General features: G+C 36.4%; 3 protein-coding genes and 1 long non-coding RNA gene across 7 annotated transcripts; 2 read left to right on the plus strand and 2 right to left on the minus strand.

Annotated features, from left to right (window-relative positions):
• Nucleotides 1-4,296: 4,296 nt before the first annotated feature.
• On the minus strand, nt 4,297-10,133 carry LOC137735507 (uncharacterized). 3 transcript variants are annotated; one of them, XR_015963924.1, is made up of 4 exons: nt 9,884-10,133; nt 9,248-9,306; nt 5,154-5,311; nt 4,297-4,650 (listed from the first exon to the last, which is right to left on the minus strand). It is a non-coding gene; the product is annotated as an uncharacterized LOC137735507 (long non-coding RNA). The 3 variants fall into 3 exon arrangements; XR_015963925.1 differs by having other exon boundaries at nt 9,924-9,982; XR_015963926.1 differs by lacking the exons at nt 9,248-9,306; nt 9,884-10,133 and adding an exon at nt 5,739-6,014.
• Nucleotides 7,409-8,737, plus strand: LOC148695779 (uncharacterized). Its single transcript, XM_088697765.1, has 3 exons — nt 7,409-7,497; nt 7,574-7,990; nt 8,082-8,737. The coding sequence occupies exons 1-3, from the start codon at nt 7,424-7,426 to the stop codon at nt 8,677-8,679; spliced, it is 1,089 nt and encodes a 362-aa protein (XP_088553891.1). The 5' UTR covers nt 7,409-7,423; the 3' UTR covers nt 8,680-8,737.
• Nucleotides 10,134-11,786: 1,653 nt separating the features above from the next.
• LOC137735401 (uncharacterized) lies at nt 11,787-16,490 on the plus strand. Its single transcript, XM_068474828.2, has 5 exons — nt 11,787-11,917; nt 13,001-13,259; nt 15,262-15,363; nt 15,615-15,729; nt 16,099-16,490. The coding sequence occupies exons 2-5, from the start codon at nt 13,188-13,190 to the stop codon at nt 16,233-16,235; spliced, it is 426 nt and encodes a 141-aa protein (XP_068330929.2). The 5' UTR covers nt 11,787-11,917; nt 13,001-13,187; the 3' UTR covers nt 16,236-16,490.
• Nucleotides 16,491-16,649: 159 nt separating this feature from the next.
• Nucleotides 16,650-18,628, minus strand: LOC137735400 (elicitor-responsive protein 3). 2 transcript variants are annotated; one of them, XM_068474827.2, is made up of 5 exons: nt 18,414-18,628; nt 17,450-17,515; nt 17,242-17,368; nt 16,994-17,117; nt 16,650-16,881 (listed from the first exon to the last, which is right to left on the minus strand). In XM_068474827.2, exons 1-5 carry the CDS (start codon nt 18,478-18,480, stop codon nt 16,795-16,797), a joined length of 471 nt encoding a protein of 156 aa, XP_068330928.2. In that variant the 5' UTR covers nt 18,481-18,628; the 3' UTR covers nt 16,650-16,794. The 2 variants fall into 2 exon arrangements, with proteins under 2 accessions (XP_068330928.2, XP_088552439.1); XM_088696313.1 differs by having other exon boundaries at nt 17,450-17,530; nt 18,414-18,622.
• Nucleotides 18,629-23,935: the final 5,307 nt, after the last annotated feature.

The following is a 23,935-nucleotide window of genomic DNA, read 5'->3' on the forward strand; positions in this document are numbered from 1 at the left end:
TAATTTGACGAAAAGAGGGTTTAATTTGTGTGCGTATAAATCACGCATCATGCACGGTATTGAATTGTTTGTTTGTGTGAAGTGTGTGTGAATGCATGTGAAGATGCTAATAAATAATGCATGTAGGGTTAGGAAATAAAATCATAACTTAAAGGGGGATGATTAAAGGGTGTTGAAAGGTTTTGCATGGCTTTGAAGTGATTGTGGATTGGGCTAGGGTTTAAGTACATGAAATGGACCCAAATTGCTCCCCCTTGCATGGCAAGGAATGGTGTTTGTGTTAAGCCCAAGGCAAGGTGAATGTAATTGGGTTAGGGCCATTGTTTTGTGTCCTCAAGTGCTTACAAGGCCTTCAATTTCATCCAACACTTGGGCTCCAAGCATAAGCTATCCATCCTTAGCCCAATAGTGCTCCAAAACACTCCACAATGCATCCTTTCGTCAAACACGTCTTATTATCCTGAAAACACACAAAAGAAGCATAAAGGACTAAACTAACTAAAGAAACATAACGTAAATGTACGAGAACAAGCCATTTAAGTCGCATGAATATGCTCCTATCATTGTGACCATGCTGATCTTCAATTTCACGAGTAAGCTTCTACCTATCTGTCCAGCTTCATCATAAGATCAAATTAGTTTTGTCCAAATTTTTAATGACATTCACTAATTGTCCAACATCGCATTATACCACCAATGTTTTGATGATACACTGATTTCTGTTTATACAAGTACTCTAGTTTTCCGGGGGCTGAAAATTCAATTAGTCTCTATCAAGGGCTGGTCAAGGGTAGTTTTATTACCAATTTGAACGTTTCTCCTTCGAAATATACCTCTATTCATTTGAGATTTTCTTTCATAGAGATGATCGGCCTGGTTGGATATTGACATATTATCCTGGTACTCTCTCAGTTATAAAGTATTCCTCAATCCAAGCACAACGGATGTGCTTTGCACAACAACGGCAGAAGCATTGGCAATGGGTAAAATCGTTGTATGTGCCAATCACCCCTCAAATGAATTCTTCAAGCAGTTCCCGAATTGCCGCACATATGACAATGCTGATGGGTTTGTTAAGGTCACACAGCAGGCGCTTGCTGAAGAGCCTGCCCAGCTGACTGATGCATAGAGGCATGAGCTTTCATGGGAAGCTGCCACAGAAAGATTTCTACGGGTTGCTGAGCTAGACCAGGCATTTACAAGGAAACCGTCGAAAAGTAATTCGAAAAGATTTATGTCTACCTCATTAGGCCTTTGGAGTAGTGTGGAGGATGCATCGGCATATGTGCATCATGTGGCTTCTGGTTTTGAAACAACAAGAAAGATATTCGGTGCAATCCCGAAGAGTTTGCAACCAGATGAGGAACAATGTAAGGAGCTTGGGCTGGCCATACCTGCAGGTAAACGAGGTTCACGAAAATAATGTCGTCCTTTGTTTGTATGATAACATTATTCGGGACTCGGGAGTATCTTCATTATCAATTTCAGGACATGCTTGCTTGGCTACTGAGGTATCCAAATCAAAATGTGTAAATGGTTCCATTTTTCCTGCTACCTGAAGTTGAGAATTGGGTGGGAATCAAGGAATAATTTATACGAAAGACACGAGTCGAATAATGTTCATATACATTGTTGCCTGTAACAATGTGTTCTATTGAGGGAGGGTAAATTTGCATTTGTAATTAAAACTGCAATGTACATATACATTGTTGTGGATTACCATTTACATTTAATACGTGTGATTACTTTGTATTTTCCACCGCGCTCAACTGTTTATGCATCAAAAGAAATGCAGGTATGTACTAGTGCTTGAATGAAAAGCAACGTCGGAACGTAAGCATGCTTTTGATGGTTTCAATTCGTTTAAACTGGCGGATTTTACTCAAGATACAAAACTAAAGCGGACAAAAATCGCATAAACAACTACAAACCCCGCACCGCTTAAATTAAGCATGTCTCAAGCCAAGCCTAACAAATTTAAAACGTCCATGTTACACGGGCTTACATTTGGGTTTTTATGACGACTGTTCGATATGTTTGAGGCAGCTGCTCACAATGTTTGTAACAGCTGCTTGACAGTACAAAATGCTTCAACAGTGGAACTTAAGAGCAGTTCCACCGTTGCTAGGCCATCCTGGTCAATAGGCAACTCAATCCCCTTAAATAAACAGTAACTGTCTGCGGTAAACACTAACTGCACAAATGCATCTCCATTTCTAAACTGAATAACTCACACATTTTGTATTAAAATATTATTATTTTTTATTTTATAAAATAATAAAAGGTAACTTTATTTTTAACTTCAGATAATAATAAAAGAATGATTGAAAGTTTTTGAAAATCTTGAAATGTAGTGTAAAGTGAAAGAACATGGTTAGGTATTTATAGAATTTTTTTTATATTTTTAATTAATTCTTTAATGATTTTTATAATTTTTATAATATAAATTGTTGATGACATCATCTTTGCATCACATAGCCTAGGCCCTCAACTAGTGGATTATTGCCTGACTTCTCCATTGGGCTCCCCTTGAGCCCAATTGCCCGAGCGAGCTACAGTATTTTTGGGAGGAAGAAGTGGACTAAGTTGCTTGCAATTAGCAATGGTGGAGTTGCTCTAACAGATGCTTGAGTTTAGTAGGGACCTTAGTTGACATGATTTGTTTTCATGCAACAACTTGGTGCATATTTACTTATCATGAAAATGAATGGAGATATGAAGAATTGAGGAGGCAGTCTCCTCTCCTCACTACAGCACAACACCTCTTTCTTATACTTTTATTCTTCTTCCTTTTGAACTTAAAATAAAAACACAATGCCCGAGCTAATCCTTTATGATTTATCTTAGCCTGGACTCAATTTTTGGAAGCTTATTTATTATGACCCCAGTTATAAAACTACAACTTTAGCTCCACCATTGAAAAAAAAAAATTCAGTGAGCCGAAAATACGGTAGGTACATCAAATGTCATAATATAAATGGTTGAAATTTTTTGTTTTTCAAATATCCAACCACTTATAGTTTGACACATTGTATACCAGACTATGTCCCAGCAAACTAAAAAATCTCTCCCACAACTAACAATGTGCATTAACAATTTGGGTAATGTTAGGAGGACTCAATTTGTAGATAAAATGGAAACTAAAGGACATGGAAGTTGATGATTGGTTTATTACTTGAGTGTTGATAAATGTGCTCATTCTTACTGCTGACACATCATTTAGTTTGCAAATTTAGCCTCTCTAGCATTACCCTAAGAATTTCCGTTCTTGTGGGCCATTCTTTAGTAGCTCAATTAAAAGCGTGAAAGAGTTTCTTCAAACACCTTCCATCACCCTGCATCTTAACTAATGTGTTTGGTTAATTAATAAACTAAATCAAAATGTGTTACACTATTAACTACATTGTATTTGATGCATTTTCACTGTTTTTGTTTCAATTGAATATGAATTATGCTTTCTCAGTTCATCTCAATTACGCTAACAAAAATGTACGCTAATAAGTAAATTACAAGCTGAGGCAATAGATGACCAACAAAACCAAAATTTCCACAATGCAAGTGGAAATGTATTGACTTCACTTGGTTATTTAGTGGTGGAATTATGGGAATCGGACCTTCAATTTGGTTCGAGATCAAATGTACTTTAAGGAAATATGCAAACTAGTCTGTCAAATTTGTAAATTTTTCTCCAAATTTTGTTGCGAGAGAGACTGGTAAATGTTGTGTTATGAGTGAAACTCCAATACCAACTTGGAAGGATGTTGGATATTCCAACAACATAAATATTAAGGCACAAATCTTGTTTTATGGGTCATGTCGTGCTATTATTTATATGGGATTAGATTGTACCGTGCTTTTTTTTAAATAAGTCTTGCTTCGTGTCGGGCTTAGGGTGACTTGCCCGATTAGTGACACGACCCCTAAGGTACCGTTTGGTATGCAAACGGGACGAGACGGAACGGAATGAGATGGAACAGGACAGGACAGAATGGAGATTATGTGTTATGTTTGGTATGCACAGGACGGTTGTTCCGTTCTGCATTTGGTAACACGCTGGATGGAACAGAACCAAAAGATTGAATGACTAACTTACCTCTGTTTCGTTTGTTGTTTGGTACAATGTTTATGCGTGGGACGGGACGGGACATTTTTTTTTTTGAACTTGTTCATATTTGAACACATATATGCTTATCTATGATATATTTTTTACAGTAGCACATGGCTGAAGATATGTTATGCCATTTCTTGGCTGAAGACATGGCAGAAGAAGCAAAACGAAAAACAATGGCAGAGAACTTAGAGAGAGAAAGTGAATGACTAAAGATTGTATTCCTTGAACAATGATTGAATTACAGAGAGAGGTGTTTGTTATTTATACAAGTATTATTTGCTTCACTCATAAGCTACTAACCAATTAACTTCCTTATATCCTTACAAATCCCAACAGATAACAGCCTTCCTACAATTTGATGTGTAACCTTCATGCTGATGTGTTTGTAGAGCCATACTAATGTGTACATATCAGTCAACAGACCCATGGCCTAAAGCAATAACTTCATGTTTCTTGAGTATTCATCTAATAAAAGGCTATTTGGGACAAGCCTAGATCTTTAAGATAATCTAATGTGCTGCAACAACATACATGGAGACCTATAAAACGAAAAGCAAAGAGCATTGGTAAGTAATCGTAAAATAGAAAAACTACACAAATTTATCAACAAGCCATGAATGACCAATCTCGTGATAATTTCAAATCATGTTTTATTTATTATTTTTTATTTGTTTTTTTTCAAATGGTAATTCATTCAACACTTAAACGATAGAACTCCCATATACAAGGAGGAGAGATAAGCATATGAGAACACCAAATAAACTTCAACAAACCATCTTTTACAATTACACACACTAGTAAGACTGCTTGCAAGTCACAATCTTTCACATAGTTTTTGCTAAACCACATGCATGCTTCCCTCCTAGCAAAAGCAGTTACAAACTTACATGATGTCTGACATGGTTAAAGACAAGGGCAACTTTTACAAAAGAGACCATTTAGGTTAATTACTGAGTTCAATTCCACGAGAGCAAATGTATGCAAGCTTTCCAAAATTAAAATTGAACTCAATTTTTGTGTGACTCAGGGTTCAGCTACCTACCTGTTCATTGGGGTACCTCTCAGAGTGTGAAGATATTGAACCTGAACTGTCAGTTTCTCCAGAGCTCTTCTCAGAAGACTTCTTCTTCCACAACCACTTACGCTCCATCTACGGTTCAATTCTCCAACTCCTCCACTAGCACATTACAATGTGTTCATCTACAACGAATAATTACAATTTTACAGAGTCATCAAAAACCCACCTTGAATCCTCTTCAAAATTGCACGAAACATAAGATGAAAGCCTTAAATACTATGATGCATGGACACGGGTAACAGCTAGCGTATCCTGTATCTGACACGCAAGGATACGGATACGCATAGGATACGTGTGGATACGAGCCTGATACATATCGGAATGAAGGGATACATTGTTTATTGATGAGATACGTGTATCATACTGTCGAGATACGTGTATCACACTTTTCGGATACGTTTCCAAATATATCAGAGGATGATCAGAAGAAAAAAAATAAAAAATAAATCAAGAAATTCGCACAGAATCGTGATTGATTCCAATTAGCTAAACTGAAACGATTGTTTGACTAAAACCCAAAACGATTTTGGGTATAAAATAATGATTTACCTATTTTTCTTCACTCGAACCTCAGAAATTAGACTTGTCGTCTGCAATTGCTCCGTCGTCTCCGTCCAACTGCTTCATCGTCTCTGTCAAACTGCTTTGTCGTCTCCATAGTCTCCGTCTGCAACTGCTGGTAAGAGCTTTTGACTTCGTTTTCACTATGTTAATTTTGAAGCTCAATCTGATTCCCAGAAGCAGAACCCATCTCTGCAGTTGAAAGGAAAGCCTGCTTTTCTGTTTTTAATTTCGAAGCTAAAAGGCCTTTTGCTTTGACTGATTCAATGAGTTATCTGTTATGTAGATTGGAAAAGCCAAAAGCCCCTTTTGCTTTTTGTATATAATATTATTATTGTATTTTATATATTATATTATAATATACTATTGTGCTTTCATCATATTTAGATTATAATACATTGGTCTAGATATTATTGTGCTTTCATGATATTTAGCTTAATCTGTTATGTAAATTGGGAATACAGTGTTCTAGATATTTAGATTATAATATTTTATGTATATGCTTTCATGATGCATTTTTTATTTCTTAAGTTAATATAAATTTTTCATGTATTAGTCTTTGTCTATACGATTATACGATGAATTGACTTTTATTGTTTATATGTTTGTTAATTTAGGAAAATGAATCACCCTGATAATCATGTGAATGATAATGCTAATCTGGATGAGATTGTTGAAAATTATAATGTTCCGCTGTGGAAGTATGTCAAAAAGCTTGAAAAAGTGGGAAATATAGGAGGAGGAAATACTAAATTTGAGTGCAATTATTGTCAAAAAACTTATAAAGGATCCTACTCTAGGATCAAGTTTCATTTGTTAAAAATGTCTGGAAATGGGATCGCACCTTGCAACAAGGTTATTGATGAAACTCTTGCGGAAATGAATAAGTTAGTTCGAGAGTGTGAATACAAGTTGAAGAGTTCTGCTCCTAAACATGTTTCGTTGCCCAATACTGGTTCATTCTGTTATGATCTACCTGAAGAAAATCTTGATCCAAAGAAGAGAAAAGGAACAAGTGGGCCTCTCAGTAAAGCTTTTAACAAGGAGGCTCGAGATCAATGTGATGCCGAAGTTGCAAGGATGTTTTATACAGGTGGCTTATCATTTAACCTTGCAAGAAATCCGCACTATCGGAACTCATATGTTCGTGCTTCTACACTTCCAGGGTATGTTCCACCAGGTTACAACGCACTGAGAACTACTCTTCTGCAACAAGAAAAGAGTCACATTGAGCGGTGCCTCCAACCAATCAAGCGCACATGGAGCACTAAAGGTGTAAGTGTTTGCAGTGATGGGTGGACAGATGCTCAAAGGAGACCACTTATTAAAATTATGGCAATTGTGAAAGTGGGCCAATGTTCTTGAGAGCAATTAATTGTGAAGGTGAATACAAAGACAAGCATTGTATTGCCAACTTTCTTACAGAAGCTATTAAAGAAATTGGTCATGAAAATGTTGTTCAAGTGATCATTGATAATGCCCCTGTTTGTAAAGCTGCTGGGTTACTTATTGAGGCCCACTATCCCCATATCTTTTGGACACCCTGTGTTGTTCACACTCTTAATCTTGCTTTGAAGAGTATATGTACTCCGAAACAAACATAAGTTTCCTATGATGACTGCAATTGGATTTCCACTATTGCTAGTGATGCTTGGTCCATAAAAAATTTTATTATGAACCATAGCATGAGATTGTCCATGTTTAATGAACATTGCAAACTAAAGTTACTTTCCATTGCCGAAACAAGGTTTGTTTTCTCCACTCTTTTTTTTTTTTTTTTTCCTTATTTAATTATAAGTTGTCCTAATTTTTAAATTTTTCAAATTTGCTTCCACACTTGTGATGCTTAGAAGATTTAAGGAAATAAAGGAAGGTTTACAACAAATGGTGATTAGCCCGAATTGGGCTTTGTACAAAGAAGATGATTTGGTTAAAGCAATGATGGTGAAGCAAAAGATATTGGATGAGGATTTTTGGGAGAAGATTGATTATATTTTTTTCTTTACAGCTCCAATATATGAGGTTATTAGAATGGCTGACACAGATAAACCTTGTCTTCACTTGGTGTATGAGTGGTGGGATGCTATGATTGAAAAGGTGAAAGCTGCTATATACAGGAATGAGCGCAAGGCATTACATGAAAAAAGCAGCTTTTTTCATGCGGTGTATCGTATTTTATTGGAGCGATGGACTAAAAGTAGCACACCACTTCATTGTTTGGCACATTCATTAAATCCAAGGTAATGATTTTGCTAACTTACTTATAAATTCTTCTAGATTAATTTTTAGCTTTATGAGTACATTTTTAAACTGTTATTTCTTTTATTTTAGGTATTATAGTTCAGAATGGCTCCAAGAAGACCCTAGTCATCTTGCTCCACACCGAGATGTTGAACTTACAATTGAAAGGAAAAAGTGCTTTGAGAGATACTTTTCCAATGAGGAAATTAGAAGAAATATCAATGTGGAGTATGCCTCGTTCTCTATGTGCTTGAATGACTTTGGAGCTATTGATTCTATGAATGATAGATTTCATTTCGAACCAGTGATGTGGTGGATTGTCCATGGAGCTTCTACACCTAGTCTCCAATCCATAGCGTTGAAGCTACTTGGACAACCTTGTTCCTCCTCTTGTTGTGAAAGAAAGAGCACTTATAGTTTTATTCACTCTTTAAGAAGGAACAAGATTACACCACAAAGAGCTGAGGATTTGGTATTTGTGCATAATAATCTTTGTCTTTTATCAAGGAATAGCTCAACCTACAAGGAAGGTATTACTCAATTGTGGGATGTTGGAGGAGATGGCTTTGAAAACTTGGGTGAAGAAAGTGTCGGGATGCTTGAAATAGCTAACCTTTCACTTGATGAACCGTCATTGGAGACTACTTTAGTTACTGGAGAAGACATCACGAATGTGGAAGTTGAATGAGACTTTGCTTTTTTTAATTTTTGTTTGGATTTTCATTTTAACTTTTCAAGTTTGAAGACTAATTGCTTGTTGGATGGACTATCTTTCTAACTGTTAGGAGTTTATTGAAATAAATTTAAACTTGAGTAATAAATTTGAATGTTTATTTTATAATATTTTAGATATATTTATTTATTTATATATATTTTTAATTGCCGTATCCTTGACGTATCGTGTCTTCATTTTTAGAAATTTGACGTGTCCCTGTGTCGTATCGTGTCGTATCGCCGTATACATATCCGTGTCGTTAGCCAACAACGAAATCCTTAGAGATTGTTGCTGCAGAACTATAACTCCAATTAATACAGCAAAGCCTGCAGAACTATAACTCCAACTAATACAGCAAAGCCTTTCAAATTCAGGAAGCAAATTCTTTCCACCAAATCTAAAGCATTTAAGCAAAAAAAGAAAGACTTCGCTTATCACATTCTCTCACCTTTGCTTCAAATCCACTCCAAAAAACATCTAACCCAAAATATTATCACACTATATAAGAATCAAAACAAAATGGATCTACAAACTCGCTTACTCTGAAGACTCGACGATTTGCAGCTTCAGCAGCATCACATCCAACTTAATCAGTTGCTTCTGAAATAGTGAAAAAACCATGACAATGTGCAATCACTAAATACCCAATTCTTGAAATCACAAAACAAGAACAACCCAATTCTCGAAATCACAAAAGAAGAACAACCCAATTGATAAATTGATGAAATTTTGCAGAATACCCAGTTTCAGAAGCCAAAATTGCATGAATGGAACAGTGCTTGCATCAGAAAATAAAGGGAAAAAAAAACCAAAATATCCAACACGAAAGCTCCAATTTAAGAGCAACCCAAAAACTCAAATTCAAAAAATTATCAAAAAATTTGAAGTACTAAAATTGAACTTAGAAAGAATAAAAGGAGGAAGACCCAGATTAAAGAACCAACTTTTTCCATCATACAAAGCCAAGCTCACAGCCGAACCCACTAAATTGCACAGCTCGGAACCAGATCCAATTCTTTACAAACCAAAATCATAATAAACCTTAAAAATCAGACTTTGTTCTTTTTCCCATGCATAAGTTAAACCAGAGAAACCAAGAAAACTAACTTATTTTCTCATAAACATCCTATTTTCCCAGAAAATTGAAATTTTCCATGGAAAGATCAAGAAAACAAACCTGGAGATGCAGTGGCTACGGGAGAAGATAGAGATCGAACCTGGAGATGCAGCTGCTACGAGACAGGATGAGGAGGAAGGCTATGGGAAAAGGTGGTGGCAGGCAGAGAAGATGGAACGAAGAGGATAGAATTTTAGGGTTTGTTTTTTGGATGGTGTAAATATTGATAAAGATAAGGGGTATTTTTGTCTTAAAATGTTATAATTTTGTGTTCCACGGATGTGGAACGAGTCGTTCCAGGGGGGTGAGGCGGAACCAAAATTCACCCAAAACTCATCCCATGGAACAACGCATTCCACCCATTTTAGACGCACCAAACTGTACCTAAATGTGCTAGAGTTATGGGCCGTGTTATACTTTTGTGGTGTTCCTCTTCACTTATGTTGGGGGATTTTTAGGTCGAGGTGGACTTGGGCTTTGAGAACGTCCTCTTGTCTCCCTTGGTTCGGTTTTGTACCAAGTCCTGGAATATCTCGAAAGAGTTAACTTGTCTTAGAAAATATTTTGGTTAGATCAATGACTCGAACATAGCATGATTAAGAAAATAATGGCTTTCTCAAGTGAGGCATAGTGTGAAAGCTAGAAGTTCATCAGTTTAGCATGTTGAGAGAGAGTGAGAGAGAAAGAGAGAGGGAGAGTTGGCATGGTTGCGTGGTGTTTTCTGGTAGATAATCTGGGTTTCCTAGGGTGATAACAAGGTTTAAGATGGCTGAGATTTTTAGTGGAATGTTGTGGGAAATACTAAGGTTGCATGGATGATGATTCTTGAGGTTTAAAGGATATTTTTGGGCTAATGGGGTTCTCTGGATATGTTTCCTGGGTGGTGCTTCTTGGTTCTATCTATATTCTCCCTCATTCTACTTAATGGCTCATCCTTTCCTTTTGTAAGTGAAGGTTTTTTCTCTAGGCTTCAAATGGATCTCCTTTTTTGACTTAGTCTTCCCCTTCTTTTCTCCTTAGCTCTCCTACTATTTTCCTTTTGGTGTAAGTTAGTAATATTGTTGAAACCTGCATTATGCTTCTTCCGGAGGAGTGGCTTTCCCAGGCCAGCATTCCGTAGACGCTACTTCAAGTAGCGTGCCTTATGGCTTTCGCACCTTGGTTTTCTGTGCAAGCTAAGAAGGGAAAGTCTGCATTAAATGCCTAACTTGATGGGCTTAGAGTGAATTTAATGCGGGAATCTAGTTTAGTCCTAACTAAGAGGGTTCGCTTGGTAGGGAAAGAGGCAAACTAGGCTAGTTCTCTCTCAAACCTACCCGCGTGGAATACAAAGGTTATGGGCTTGGACTTTTGAGTTCCCAAGCAGCCCAAAGTCTTCTACAATCTTGACTCAATGTAGGCCTAATAAACTTCCGTAACCATTTACACCACGATTCACTTGACCAGCCCCCCGCCATGTGACTTGGACTTATCTCAACATGAATAGTGAGTAGCATGATAAATAGGCATGCGTGATTTGGTCTAATTATCGTAGCATGACATGTTTGTAAATATATTTCTTCCTCGATTCCGCAACTTTGCATGTATTTGGGCTTTAATAGAGGCTTGCATGACAATTGGGCTTCAAGGCTTGATGCCTTGCTTGTGACATTTATGGGCCTCAACAGCTTGAAAGTGAGAAGACTTAGGTTCGATTCTCGTTAAAGGAGAATTTGAATCACATTATTACTAGCTCATTCCCCTCCCAGTTAGTGTAAAAAATATGGTTCGTTAAGAAGAAAAGAAATGTGATAGATCAATCCGTGGTACTTATTAAGTTTGTTAGCCCAACACACGTGCTTTAAATGGGTAAGGCTGGGTTGGGCCGGTCCGTTTAACACCTCTACACCCAATGACTGCAGCTTAAAAACGACACCGTTTTACAAAGTGTGGCCCCACGCACCTTCCCTGTTGCCAGTCCGACCTGACGGTGTCGTTTTTTCGTTTGTTTTGATACTCCACCGACCCAATATTTCACCGCTGTCGTTCAACTGGCAACAAAGCAAAGCTGCGGAGCAATCTCTGTAAGGAAGACGACGAAGAAGAACTCCGAAGGTAGAGCCGAACCCTTTCGATTTTATTTGTATTAGTTGTTATTTTTCTTTTTGGTTGCCGAGAAAATGGTGGCCAACGGTTTCTAATTGATCGAGAAAGAGAGGAAAAATTGTGTGGGGGAAAAATCTTAGTTACTATTTTAGTTTTGGTGTGTATTTTATTGTTAGAGCATATTTACATATATGGAAGTTTGATGTATCTTTCATTCTGTTTGATTGCATGATGTATATGTTTTATTTTTCAAGTTGGGTCTGTTTGTTCCCATTATTGGTAGGGTTTTATATTATTCCAATTGGAGGCAAAAGGTGTTTGAATTTAGGTTGTTAATCCGGATTCCGGACTTTAGTTCGCAATTCTTATCTTCTTTATGATGATGTATCTTCTTCTGGTGTTGTTCGATTCGTCGTTATTTCTCGGGACAAGGAATTTTAGTTTGTGCATTTATGTAGTGGAAGTTCAAAACAATGCAGCTATTATGGAGTGATTATTTCGTTTTGTGTTGTTTTTCGATGGTATTGAGCTGCTAAGACTAATGGCAAGTAGCATTCAGAACTACTTCATATTAAAGGGTTTTGTATCTCCCCCAGTAGGTTATAGCTCTCTTGAGGGCAGAGATACGAAGGTGTGAGTTCATGTGTGCGTGGGCGTGTGTAAGAATTGCTATTGAAAAGAAAGTTTCATATAAGAAATCAAATGTGTTTTGACATCGATGGATTCTATTGTTTTTGTGCACCAATTAAGCTACTCATATCTTCTAATTTTGTACTGGGCTCAAAGTATCGGAATTTGATTCTTTTCGTTGTTGATAACCAGTTTAAGGTCAGAAATGTGCTTGGTTTTGTTTATATGCATATTTGGTACACAGCACATAAGTTGTCAGATTTCTGAAATCAAATGTCACAAGGAAAAAGTGTGGATGTTTCAAAATGGTTAATCGTTTTTGGTAGTACTTTCGCTGTTATCTTGCATCCATCCCCCCCTTTTAAATGTTTGAATTTTCTTGTGAATGGTATGCATTTTAGTTTGTCATTTCCAGTTGTTCTGATATATTCTTACAGAAAAATTAATTCTTTCTATTTTCAGTTACGTTTTGGACCCTCGTCCAAATACACTGAAAAGATGGGAACACATGGACTCGAAGGCATCTTTTTTGTTTATCAAATTGCCATCGCAATGCCTCGTTGTTATCAAAATCTTGGTTTAAAAGGACCCTCTAGCGGAGTGGAAGTAGAAGGGAGTTTATTCAGAGCACTGGTGAGCGGAAACATCAATGGAAGATAAGAATTTGGAAGAGCCAATTCCTGAAGGATGGGAATTGAAGGATGAAGGCTCCAAAACCTCGGTAATTAAACACCTGATTCCCAGGCTCTCATTTACGCTGCTGATTATCTTATTCGGTTTTAGATCTGAATTTTTTACCAGTAATAAGAATCAATATCTCTATTACCGGCACTAGTTCCTTTACAGTTGCAATAGGTTTCATTTTTGTTAGTGGGTTGACAGCTGAAGTAATTCAACTTTTGCACAATAGATCTATGAACTCCTAGTAGTTGAAACCTAATTTAATTTTCTATTTAACCAAAAGCGCATTTGCATTTTTACTGAACAAAAATCTCGTTTATATCTCTGATATTCTTGTTATGATTTAGCATAGAATTTCATCTTCATAAGATTAGTAAATTTGGAAGTGAATTTTGTATTTGGTGTTAGATTGACTTAGCTAATTGGTTTAAATCTTACTGCACAATACTTTTATGCGTTAATTAAAACATGCATGTTGGATTGCTTCTTGAATGTTTGATGGCGCTGTATTTGGTTGTTTTTTCTTTGATGGACGTCTTGCCATTGTGCATTAATATCACTCTTCAAAGTTATGGAGTTTCAAGTAACTTATCTTTAGTCATATGGCGCTGGGCTTCTAAGCCATCAAATTTTTACGGGTTATTATACAAAATAGTCCCTGAGATTTGCATGATCAATAGAAATGGTCCCTGAGATTGTCCACCATCCATGATTTTGGTCCTTCCGTTAAAAACGATTTGTGGCAATTTTCAAAGCTTTTTAACTCAATCGTTTCTTAACCAAATTCAACCCATAATATATCAAAATGAAGATAGGAAAGTGTGGAATAAGATTATACCTATTTGGAAGCCCAATGGTTGCTGGAGATGACCGGAAAATAGCCTAAAAGGTGACTGATCCGCGGGAAAACTGGAAAACTTGCCGGTAACTGGGTAAACTTTAAATGTTCATAACTTCTTCACTACTCTACCAAATCAAGTGATTCAAAAACGAAAATAATACTTCTTGATGAGATGAAGAGCATGATACCTTTTTCAAAGGCTAACTCGTCGTGGTTTGGTTGGACAACGGCTCGAAAGTGGCTAACCATTTTCGAGTTAGCCACTTTCGAGCAGTTTTCCGACCAAAACATAGCGAGTTAGCAGTAAAGAAAGATACCATTCTCTTCAATTCGTCGAGAAGTATGATTTTCGTTTTTGAATCACTCAATTTCGTTGAGTATTGAAGAAGTTATGAACGTTTAAAGTTTACCAGTTTCCGGCGAGTTTTCCAGTTTTCCTGCGGACCAGTCACCTTTCAGGCTATTTTCCGGCCATCTCCGGCAATCATTGGGCTTCCAAATATGTATAATCTTGTTCTATATATTATGGGTCGAATTTGGTTAAGAATTGATTGAGTTACGAAGCTTTGAAAATTGCCCAAAGAGTTTTTAATGGAAGGACCAAAATCATGGAAGGTGGACAATCTCAGGGACCATTTCTATTGATTTTCAATCTCAGGGACCATTTCTATTGATCATGCAAATCTCAGGGACCATTTTGTATAATAACCCATTTTTTACAGTTTGAACAGAAGCTTTATGTTACTGTTTTCATATAAATATCACAAGATCTTTTATCCATGTTGAAGGGAGTCTTTAGTCTGGCATTTTCCATAACTGTGCGTAATTGTTTTGATATTTCTTTCTGCGTCATCTTGTGTCCTTGTGCTTGTGAATAGATGAACATTTATTTAGCTTGCGGCCCATTTCTTAACATTGATGTTACAAATAAATATTGTTAGTCAAGGTATTTGGGTTATCTTTACCGGTTTATCTAGTCAGTAATTGGTGTGGCATAGTTAGCCTTTCCACACCAGATGAAATGGCAGTAGACAACGTTCTGCGTTCTTGGCTTAAAATATAGAAGTTATTTTACTTAGAATGGCATGCTATTTTTCTTAAATGTTTGTTAGAATGGCATGCTATTTTTCTTAATGTTTGTGTCCGCCCTGGTGTTTCAACTGGTTTCAGAACTGAGGGATTGCTTGTTTGGATGTTATAGCACTACTTGTGTCCTACAACTGGTCAACATTTTTCAACATATGAAGATCTTATGAGATATGTGAACTATGCGAAGGAAAACAAGCTTTCAATATATGTGCCGGTGAGTTTTATCATTGTTGCTTTGCTTCTATAAATATTTAGTCTTCTTTGTTCATATTTTCACGTCTTTCATATATTGTAATGATTGCTACCTTGAGAATCTTCATTGTACTGTTCATAATATATCTGTGGGACTTGATGGGCTTGCTTTTCTTTTGTTACTTACGGGAACCTTCCTCCATTTGTACTGCATGAAATTATGTAGAAGCCCTATACTGTCGGACATCGACTTAGTCATATATCCTCTTGTAGGATTTTAAGATCAACAAACTAAAGAGGAAACGCATGAGGATGAGGAACAAACCTAGCTCTGCAGCTAGGGGGAACTCTGGCGGTCAGAGCTCAAGGCCACCGCCTCTGAATCCGGGTAAATTTCTGAACTACACAATGTTTGAAACCTCCTCTCTCTGTAGTATGTTGTAGGAAATTGTTTAACTTTAATAGGATTGAACTGCAAGGACCCTTTAATTTGTTCCTAAGTTTTGCACGTATCGTCAAAGTTGTCTTGCTCTTGCACTCAAACTTGAAGATATATATTAGTTAAAGAGCATGTGATAACATTAAAAAATAAATGCTTTTGCTTGTACATTACTCATTACATCGGTGTCTTTTAATTTCTACAGAAAATAAAATATTTTATCTAGAATGCATTGTTGCTGGACCATTAGTTCGCTTAGTAGCATATCGCGTTTCTCGTTTCTTCCTCATGATTTGTTAATTGCACCTTCTCCTCTAGGTAAAGAAAGCAATGGTTTAGAGGAAACCGCCAACCCTATGGAAAGCAATGATACCGGGGAGGACACCGAAGTTGGTGAGGCTGGGAAGAGCATTGAAGCTGGTGCCCTTGAAGCATCAGAAGCTATGAAAGAATAAGCCTCCGAGGCTATTCATTCGTGTCTGCAAGGTGCGGAGTATTAGCTTTTCTGTTGATTGTCGGATTGCTATTTACTCTGGTCTCTTCAGAATAATGCATTTTCCAGTTTGGTTAATCCTGAGTTTACTTTGGTTTGGTATTTTGATTTGAGTCTCGTATGCATTCAGCATGAGAGGCCGACTAGGCCGTTAAAAAAACGAATAAAATGGACAGATTGTTTCAATCTGATTCGATCCAAAGTGCTTTTGGATTAGTATTCAAACTAGTTTATGTTGTATGATAACATTAGGGTATTAAAGGATGATCCAAAATGTGTGACAACTTATTTGTTCAGAATTTTGTCCTGTGCTGACTAAGAATGTCGGCGAAAGAAAAAATTTGAAAGCAATCAAACAACGAAACTACAAAAACAATGGAAATCAAAACCAACTTAACGGATGATTTCAGTCCATCAAACAAGTTGAGGCACATAAATATGTAGGTTTAAACACTGAAACACACCAAAAAACATAAACCTCCAACATCACTGAAGCTTCTCTTTCCTCATCCGATACAGCCCTACTCCTCCCCATAAGACGATTGTTTCCATCCGCCATAGCTCTCCTCAGATTCACCATACCCTCCAGAAGGAAAGTCGTTGCTTCTCTGCAACCAAGAATACAGTGAAGTAAAACACGCTCCAGAGTCTGAAAAAAGTAAACGCGAATGCAGAAACGAAACAAATAGACGAAATGAGCAGACTGAGCAGTAGTAATACCTCAGGCTCAGGAGTGAATGTGAGTCCGATTTTGATCTCTCCGCAAAATTCTTTGTCCTTGTTGACAACATTGTATGCAGCGGGAGGAAGGCTTCCTTCACTGAACACTGGCTCCAAACAAATGCTGCATATATGCCACACCCACACATACGTTAACCAGACTCAGCCAGCACCAGACAGAACAGGGTGCAAACTTCTTTCGAGTGACAGTATACAAAATAAAGGATGAAAAAAAGGGAAACACTCACGTTGCTTCTCCGACAAAATCATCCGCGCTGAAGTTATCCTTCTCCATGATTTTCAAATGAAGTTCGGAAACATCATCTGAGACGGTGAATAGAAATGTTTCATTCCATTCTGGTGCAGATCCTTGCCCTGCAGCATGCACAAGTTTTTAATAACTCAATCTTTACTGCAAGGAATGCGCTGAAAAGGTGACAAAGAATGGAACTTTACCTGAGGCCACAGTGCTTTGCTTCTCTTGGGTCTTTACAGTTAAAAGGACATAGGGATCCATGTCAGCTGCTCATCATAAAGCTTCAACCCATTAGTACATACATAACAAGCAGGTTCAGAAATTCAATGCAGACAGATTCTAAACATTCCAAAATCGCGTACAAAAATCTCGATCCAACTTAAGACAGTTAACCAGCTTTAACCGGATACATGTCTACTGATATGGAAATTGGCTAGCTAGAAGAGCACTCGTAAACAACCCCAATGATGATACAAACCATGTTTTTGTTATGCTAACACTTGATGAATTATAGGACAAGTAAATCCAAATCACCCACATGTCAAACAGGAAGGTAAATCAAGTAGACATAAATATTACTGACGAGAAAGAAAAACAGTGAAAAATAGATAGATCTTTTCTGCTTCACTTTAAAATTACGATGGATCTAAGAAAATGGATTAAGAACTTTCAGTAATTCTTTGTTTTGTGGTACTGCATCAAAGATTTAACAAATATACATATACATATATATATATATATATATATATATATATGTGTGTGTGTACATATTCACACACACACACACTGATACACACACATGTATATATATAGGCGCACACAATGAGAACATGATCCAGAAACTTTCAGTAATTCTTTCTTTTGTGTTACGGCATCAAAGATTTAACAAATATACATATACCGATATACACACACGTATGGAAAAATCAGGCAAAAGCATTCATCCAGAAGTGCAAAACTGGGAAAAAGTAGAGATCCACAGATGCATCAGAAAGCAACCCAGAAATTATTTTCTCATATATATGTGTTTCTACATATACATACAGAAAAATGATCAGCATAAACTAAAGTGGAAGATGGAAGATTCAGGATATATAGCATGTAGAAATATATGAATAAAAATATTACACAAACATTGACAGAGTGGGGAGAGATAATAATTACCCATAAAGTCATTGTTGTCGAGGCCCTTGGCATCGACGAGAAGAACTTGAAGCGTTCCGAGAGGCATGTGTTTGGATCGGAGAAAGTTGAAATCCACAGAAAGAGAGAAGAGGGAGTAGAAAGTCTACGCGTTTGATTGCAGGTTTCTAAGCTGCAATAACTTTAGGAAGAAATCTTTGGCCTGTCGTCACCTGTCAGCTATTTAAATCTGTTTGCCAATTTGCCAAGCCTGTATGGATCTGATTGGGAGTTGACTTTGTTGACTTGGATCGGTTTCTCGTACCACATTATTATACTACAATCTCGTACCGCATTATTATACCAGAATCTTATATTACCCTATGTAACAGCTAAGTTGGACATGCCACGTTACTTGACTAGCATACTTCAATTTCCAAATAGGTTTTATTGATGAGAAATTATGTTCACATCTCTTATTTTTGTATTTTATTGATTGAAACTTAATTCTTTTTTAATATTTTACCAATGTTCTTTTATTTTTATCCACATCGTTATTTCCATAATAAAATAACTACATTCAACATACAAATTTTATAATTAAAATACTTAACCATTTCCAAATAGATCCACCCAGCATTAGAAACAGTACATTTAATATATTTATATTTATAACTAAATTTTGTATCATATATTACTATTTTAATGGCTTTTTCTATTAGTATCCCACATAATGTTGAATGTACCTTGTATTAAAATTTAATATTAAATTAATTATATACCCTACCATGCAATGACACCTTTCACCTTATAAGGTTTTTTAAAATAATAAAAAAAAAAATCTAAATACACCTCAAATGCCTTTTAACGTATTACTTATTTTCTTCAACCCTCAAAACTTCTCTCACCTTTCGTTTTTGAATAAAATCCTAACTAATGAAACTAAAAACACTTCCTAACCAATAAAACTACAAACATGTTAATTGAGAAAATTTATTTTGACGAATGCAACATGAGATCGATGTTTCAAAAACTTCTCATGAGATAAGACTTCATATTTTCATTGTTTTAGTGGATTTTTTATTTAAGCCTGTTTTTGCTTCCCATATACCTGCGTTACTTAAGCTATGAGCATATATTATTTAAGCTTCTCTAATGTACGTGCAAATATTTATGGGTTATGATAACCCTGCGTTATTTAAGCCTGCCTTTAGCATGTTTCTTAGGAGGCTTTTCTTTTGCTTCCCTTCTTTTGTCACCATTTTACGATGCTCCAGTCCTCGGTGGACTGCCATTGCTTGACTGTGAAATGGTCTTCCTTTGACTCTGGGATGGCCATTACTTCAAGACTACAGAAATAATATTATGTCTGCTATAAATAGGTAAAAGTGAAGGGAGATAACATTTGTTAGAGATAGAAATGAAATGGATGCAATGTATCATACTGTTTATTTTCGTAATTGTATCACACAAAGGATGTAGTTAAAGAGAGGGGAGGGATATTGGTATTATTACTTTTACTCTTGATCTTATGTGTTGTAATGAGGTTACACACTGTTTGGACCCAAAATGCACATACTTCTATATATAGGCGTTTAGATCCGACACAACCCTACATGCATGAAGGAAAATCACCACCCTAGGACTTTTCACCTAAGACTTTTAAAGGTTGCCACCAAAGTCTAATTTGGTTTGCTTCCTCATTTCATTACATATGTGGCATTACTAATTTACTAAGTTTCACAACATTCCCCCTTGGATGCCCACATATCAACATCATTTGCCTCATTAAACCTTGCTAGGAAAAACTCAGTGGGAAAAAACCATAGCGAAGGAAAAAGAATACAACTTTGCTTGGATAATTGATATAGTGTTAAGTATGTTTATGTTGCCTCATTAAAACCTAGATAAGAGAAATCCAATGGGAAAAATCCTAGTCAAAAGAAAAAAAGTACAGCATGCATGTGTCCTAGATGTTTCCCCTAATGTGTATCTCCCTATGATTATGCATTCTTCAATTTGACTGATTGGTAAGCATCATTCTTCAATTTGACTGACTGATGTGTATCTCCATATCAACATCATTCCCCTGATGTGTATCTCCCTGATGTGCACTGAAAAACTTTGGAGATATGTGTTTAGTCATATCGCCCTTGATGAATCTGACCTTTATTTGGACAACAGTGTCTGTCTTTGAAGGTGGACAATGTGAATTCCAGATGTGATGGATCATTGATCTTAACTAAGAACATTCACGACTGGTTTCATGTAGAGCAAGTGTTTCCGAGCGATTGGAAGATGTAGCAACTAATGTTTGCTTTGTTGAATGCCATTAAATTGATGTATTTTTATATGTGAACACATCCAGTTTGTGGGCGGGCTTTATGAAGATCGAGGAGAAAACCGGCATCTGTATATCTAACAAGATTCTAGTCGTTTGTGGGTTTCTCGAAGTAGAGGATGCCCATGTCTGTTGTCCAACGCAGGTATCATAAAAATTCTTAAACTCCCTTCCAATGTCAAATTGTTGGAACAGAGCTATACCTTACTAAACAAGTTGACTGATAAAACTATATTTGGTCTAATACATTGTGTTAAATACAATAAAGCACCTATTGCAATAAGATATAGTACTTATGGACCAAGAACCATCTGATCATCTTTTTTTGGGCGAAATAAATCTTTCTTAATGTCAAGAGACCGAACAACCATTGGCATGCTAAGTGGAAAAGCCTAGTCCATGCCAAATTGCTTTAGGACCTTTTCAATGTAAGTTGATTGATGAACCAAATTTCCATTAGCACAATGCTCGATCTACAGGCCGAGACTATATCTTGTTTTCCCAAGTTCTTTCATTTTAAATTCGCTTTTCAAATATTCAATAGTCTTGGTGAGCTTCAGGAGTTCCGAGTAAGTTCATTGGTGAGCTTTGCAGGAGGTTCGACTAAGTTCATGCCATCGATATATACTGCCACTATAACAAATCCAGAATTTGACTTCTTAATAAACAGACAAGGACAATGACATTATTTGTATATCCTTCCTTGATCAAATAATCACTGAGACAATTATACCACATTCGTCTAGATTATTTCAGCCCATATATATAATGATCGCCTTAATTTGATTAAGAGCATACCTCGTGGTTTGTTAGTTGTTTCAAGCAACTTAAGTCCTCCTAGGACTTTCATATGGATATCAATATCTAATTCTCCATATAGATATGCAGTGATAACATCTATAAGCTGCATATCAAGTTTTTCTAAAACCACCAAACTTATTAAATAACGGAATATAATTGCATCCATTATAGGAGAGTATGTCTCATCATAATCAATTCTAAACTTTTGCAACAAGTTGTGCTTTATATCTTGGAATCTCGTTTTTTCTCATTGCACTTTCTTGTGAGTACCCATTTGTAACCTACAAGGTTCACGCCGGGCGGGGTTTGGACTACTGAACCAAAACACTTCACTTTTACAAGGAATTTAATTATGCCTAGATTGCATCTTTATAGTTAGGTCAATCTTGTCTCTGTTTCCATTCATCAATAGAGTGGGGCTCAATATCATCGCTTAATATGATTTCAATGGCTACTGCGAATGCAAACATGTCATTAATGATTATTTCATTTCGATCCCACAATTCATTTTTACATGTATATCTTATGGAGATTTCTTTGCTTTCATGTACTTTTATCTATTCAGGGACGTGTGTCTCATCAAGGACATTTTCTTTTTTTGGAAGTACAAATTCATGAATTGTGGATTCGTCATTCATTTCCTTTTCATGAATGATTTCATTTAGATTTAGGTGTGCCTTATCTTCCTCTTTCAAGAAGCTGAATCTTTTGAACCTAGGGGTTTACCATGCTTCAGGCGTGCATCGAATGAATCATTTGCTACCACTTTGTTTTGTCTAATAGGGACATCGATTCCTGCAGGCACATTTGCAGTTGGTATATGTGATTTTATCACTTTCATTGCATCATTAAATGCATCTAACATTTGCTTAGCAATACTTTGAAGATGAACGATTTTTCCCACTTCATTTTCACATTGAGTGCTTCGTGGATCGAAATGAGACAAGGTGGGTACATCCTATGTTAATTCTCATCGTTATTCAGGAACAGTCTTTTCTCCCCTAACGGCGGGATAATTGTCTCATCAAAGTGACCGTATGCAAAACGAGTTGTAAAAACCCATCAAGAGTTCCAAATATCTAATGATAGATGGTGAATCAAAACCTACACAAATTCCCAGTCTGTGCTGAGGTCCTATTTTAGTACGTTGTGGCAATGTAATAGGCATATAAACAACACAACTAAAAACTCGTAAATGTGAAATGTTTGATTGATGCCCAAACACGAGTTGTACTTAGGAGTATTGATAGTTGACAATTAAGTCTCAATCGAACTAATGATGCAGCATGTAGGATGGCATGTCCCCATGTAGAAACTGGCAATTTTATTTTCATGAGCGGAGCGCGAGTAGTTAATTGAAGTCGCTTGATAAATGCTTCTGCTAAACCATTTGGAATATGGACCTAAGGAACATGGTGTTCAACATCAATGCCTAGTGTCATGCAATAAACATCAAAAGTTTGAGATGTAAATTCACCATTGTTATCAAATTGGATCGACTTAATAGGATGATCTAGAAACTGTGCTTGAAATATAATTATCAAGAAGTCTTTCAAAAGCTACATTTTGAGTAGACAAGAGGCAAGCATGTGGCCATTAGGTAGGAGCATCAACCAAAACCATAAAATATCGCAATGGTCCACAAGGTGGTTGATAGGCCACCAAATATCCCGTTGAATTCTATGAAAAAATGATGGAGATTCAGCATCAATCTTTGATTGTGATAACCTAATTACCAACTTCCATTGAGAACAAGCCTTGCAACGATTATCATTGACATAGTAATATGTCTGCTTAATAATGGATGCCCATTAGAGTTGTAATGATCCTACGGATCATGATGGATCCTAGATGACCTAGACGGTCATGCCAAAGCATGTAAATTTTTGGATCAATAAACTTCTAGTTCATGACAGTATGTACTTCAATTGTCTTTATTATGTAAATACAATCCACTCGATAAACCACACAAATTCTCCAATGTATGCTTCTGGGTATCATTGGAGGCAATGCATAGACGTTCCACGTTATATGTACTTTTCATTTCAATGTGGTATCTATTTAAACGTAGATATTTAAAACTCAAAAAATTTCTTATAGATCGAGTAGCGTATAATGCATTTTGTGTGTTCCATTTTCATTTGGTAACATGACCTGGGCTTTCCCTGAGCCTTCAATTACATCTGATTAGCCTGATATTGTTGTTAGCTTTACTTTTGTTAGCATCAAGCTTGAGAAATATTTTCGATCTCAAAGTATTGTATTCGTGGTCGGAAAGTTTGCAAGACAAATATCTCCGCCATTGTTCTTGTTTTGAGAACAACCTTAATTTTTATCCATGCTTTCTGAGTAAGACAATTCGAGTTAAAAATAATTTATTCATAATAAAAAGAAATTGCAATACCACTCTATTGAATTGAAA

This window comes from Pyrus communis, chromosome 7 (genome assembly GCF_041283825.1).
Source record: "Pyrus communis isolate YQ-2024b chromosome 7, ASM4128382v1, whole genome shotgun sequence".
NCBI classification, from domain to species: Eukaryota; Viridiplantae; Streptophyta; class Magnoliopsida; order Rosales; family Rosaceae; genus Pyrus; species Pyrus communis.

Coding starts and splice junctions, on each gene's coding strand:
- LOC148695779 (XM_088697765.1), top strand. CDS start 7,424: ATGAACCATAGCATGAGATTGTCCATGTTTAATGAACATTGCAAACTA. Junction 7,498..7,573: donor CTTTCCATTGCCGAAACAAG/GTTTGTTTTCTC, acceptor TAAATTTTTCAA/ATTTGCTTCCACACTTGTGA. Junction 7,991..8,081: donor GCACATTCATTAAATCCAAG/GTAATGATTTTG, acceptor CTTTTATTTTAG/GTATTATAGTTCAGAATGGC.
- LOC137735401 (XM_068474828.2), top strand. CDS start 13,188: ATGGAAGATAAGAATTTGGAAGAGCCAATTCCTGAAGGATGGGAATTG. Junction 13,260..15,261: donor ATGAAGGCTCCAAAACCTCG/GTAATTAAACAC, acceptor TGGATGTTATAG/CACTACTTGTGTCCTACAAC. Junction 15,730..16,098: donor GCCACCGCCTCTGAATCCGG/GTAAATTTCTGA, acceptor CTTCTCCTCTAG/GTAAAGAAAGCAATGGTTTA.
- LOC137735400 (XM_068474827.2), bottom strand. CDS start 18,480: ATGCCTCTCGGAACGCTTCAAGTTCTTCTCGTCGATGCCAAGGGCCTC. Junction 17,516..18,413: donor CGACAACAATGACTTTATGG/GTAATTATTATC, acceptor TATGATGAGCAG/CTGACATGGATCCCTATGTC. Junction 17,118..17,241: donor GATTTTGTCGGAGAAGCAAC/GTGAGTGTTTCC, acceptor GCATATATGCAG/CATTTGTTTGGAGCCAGTGT.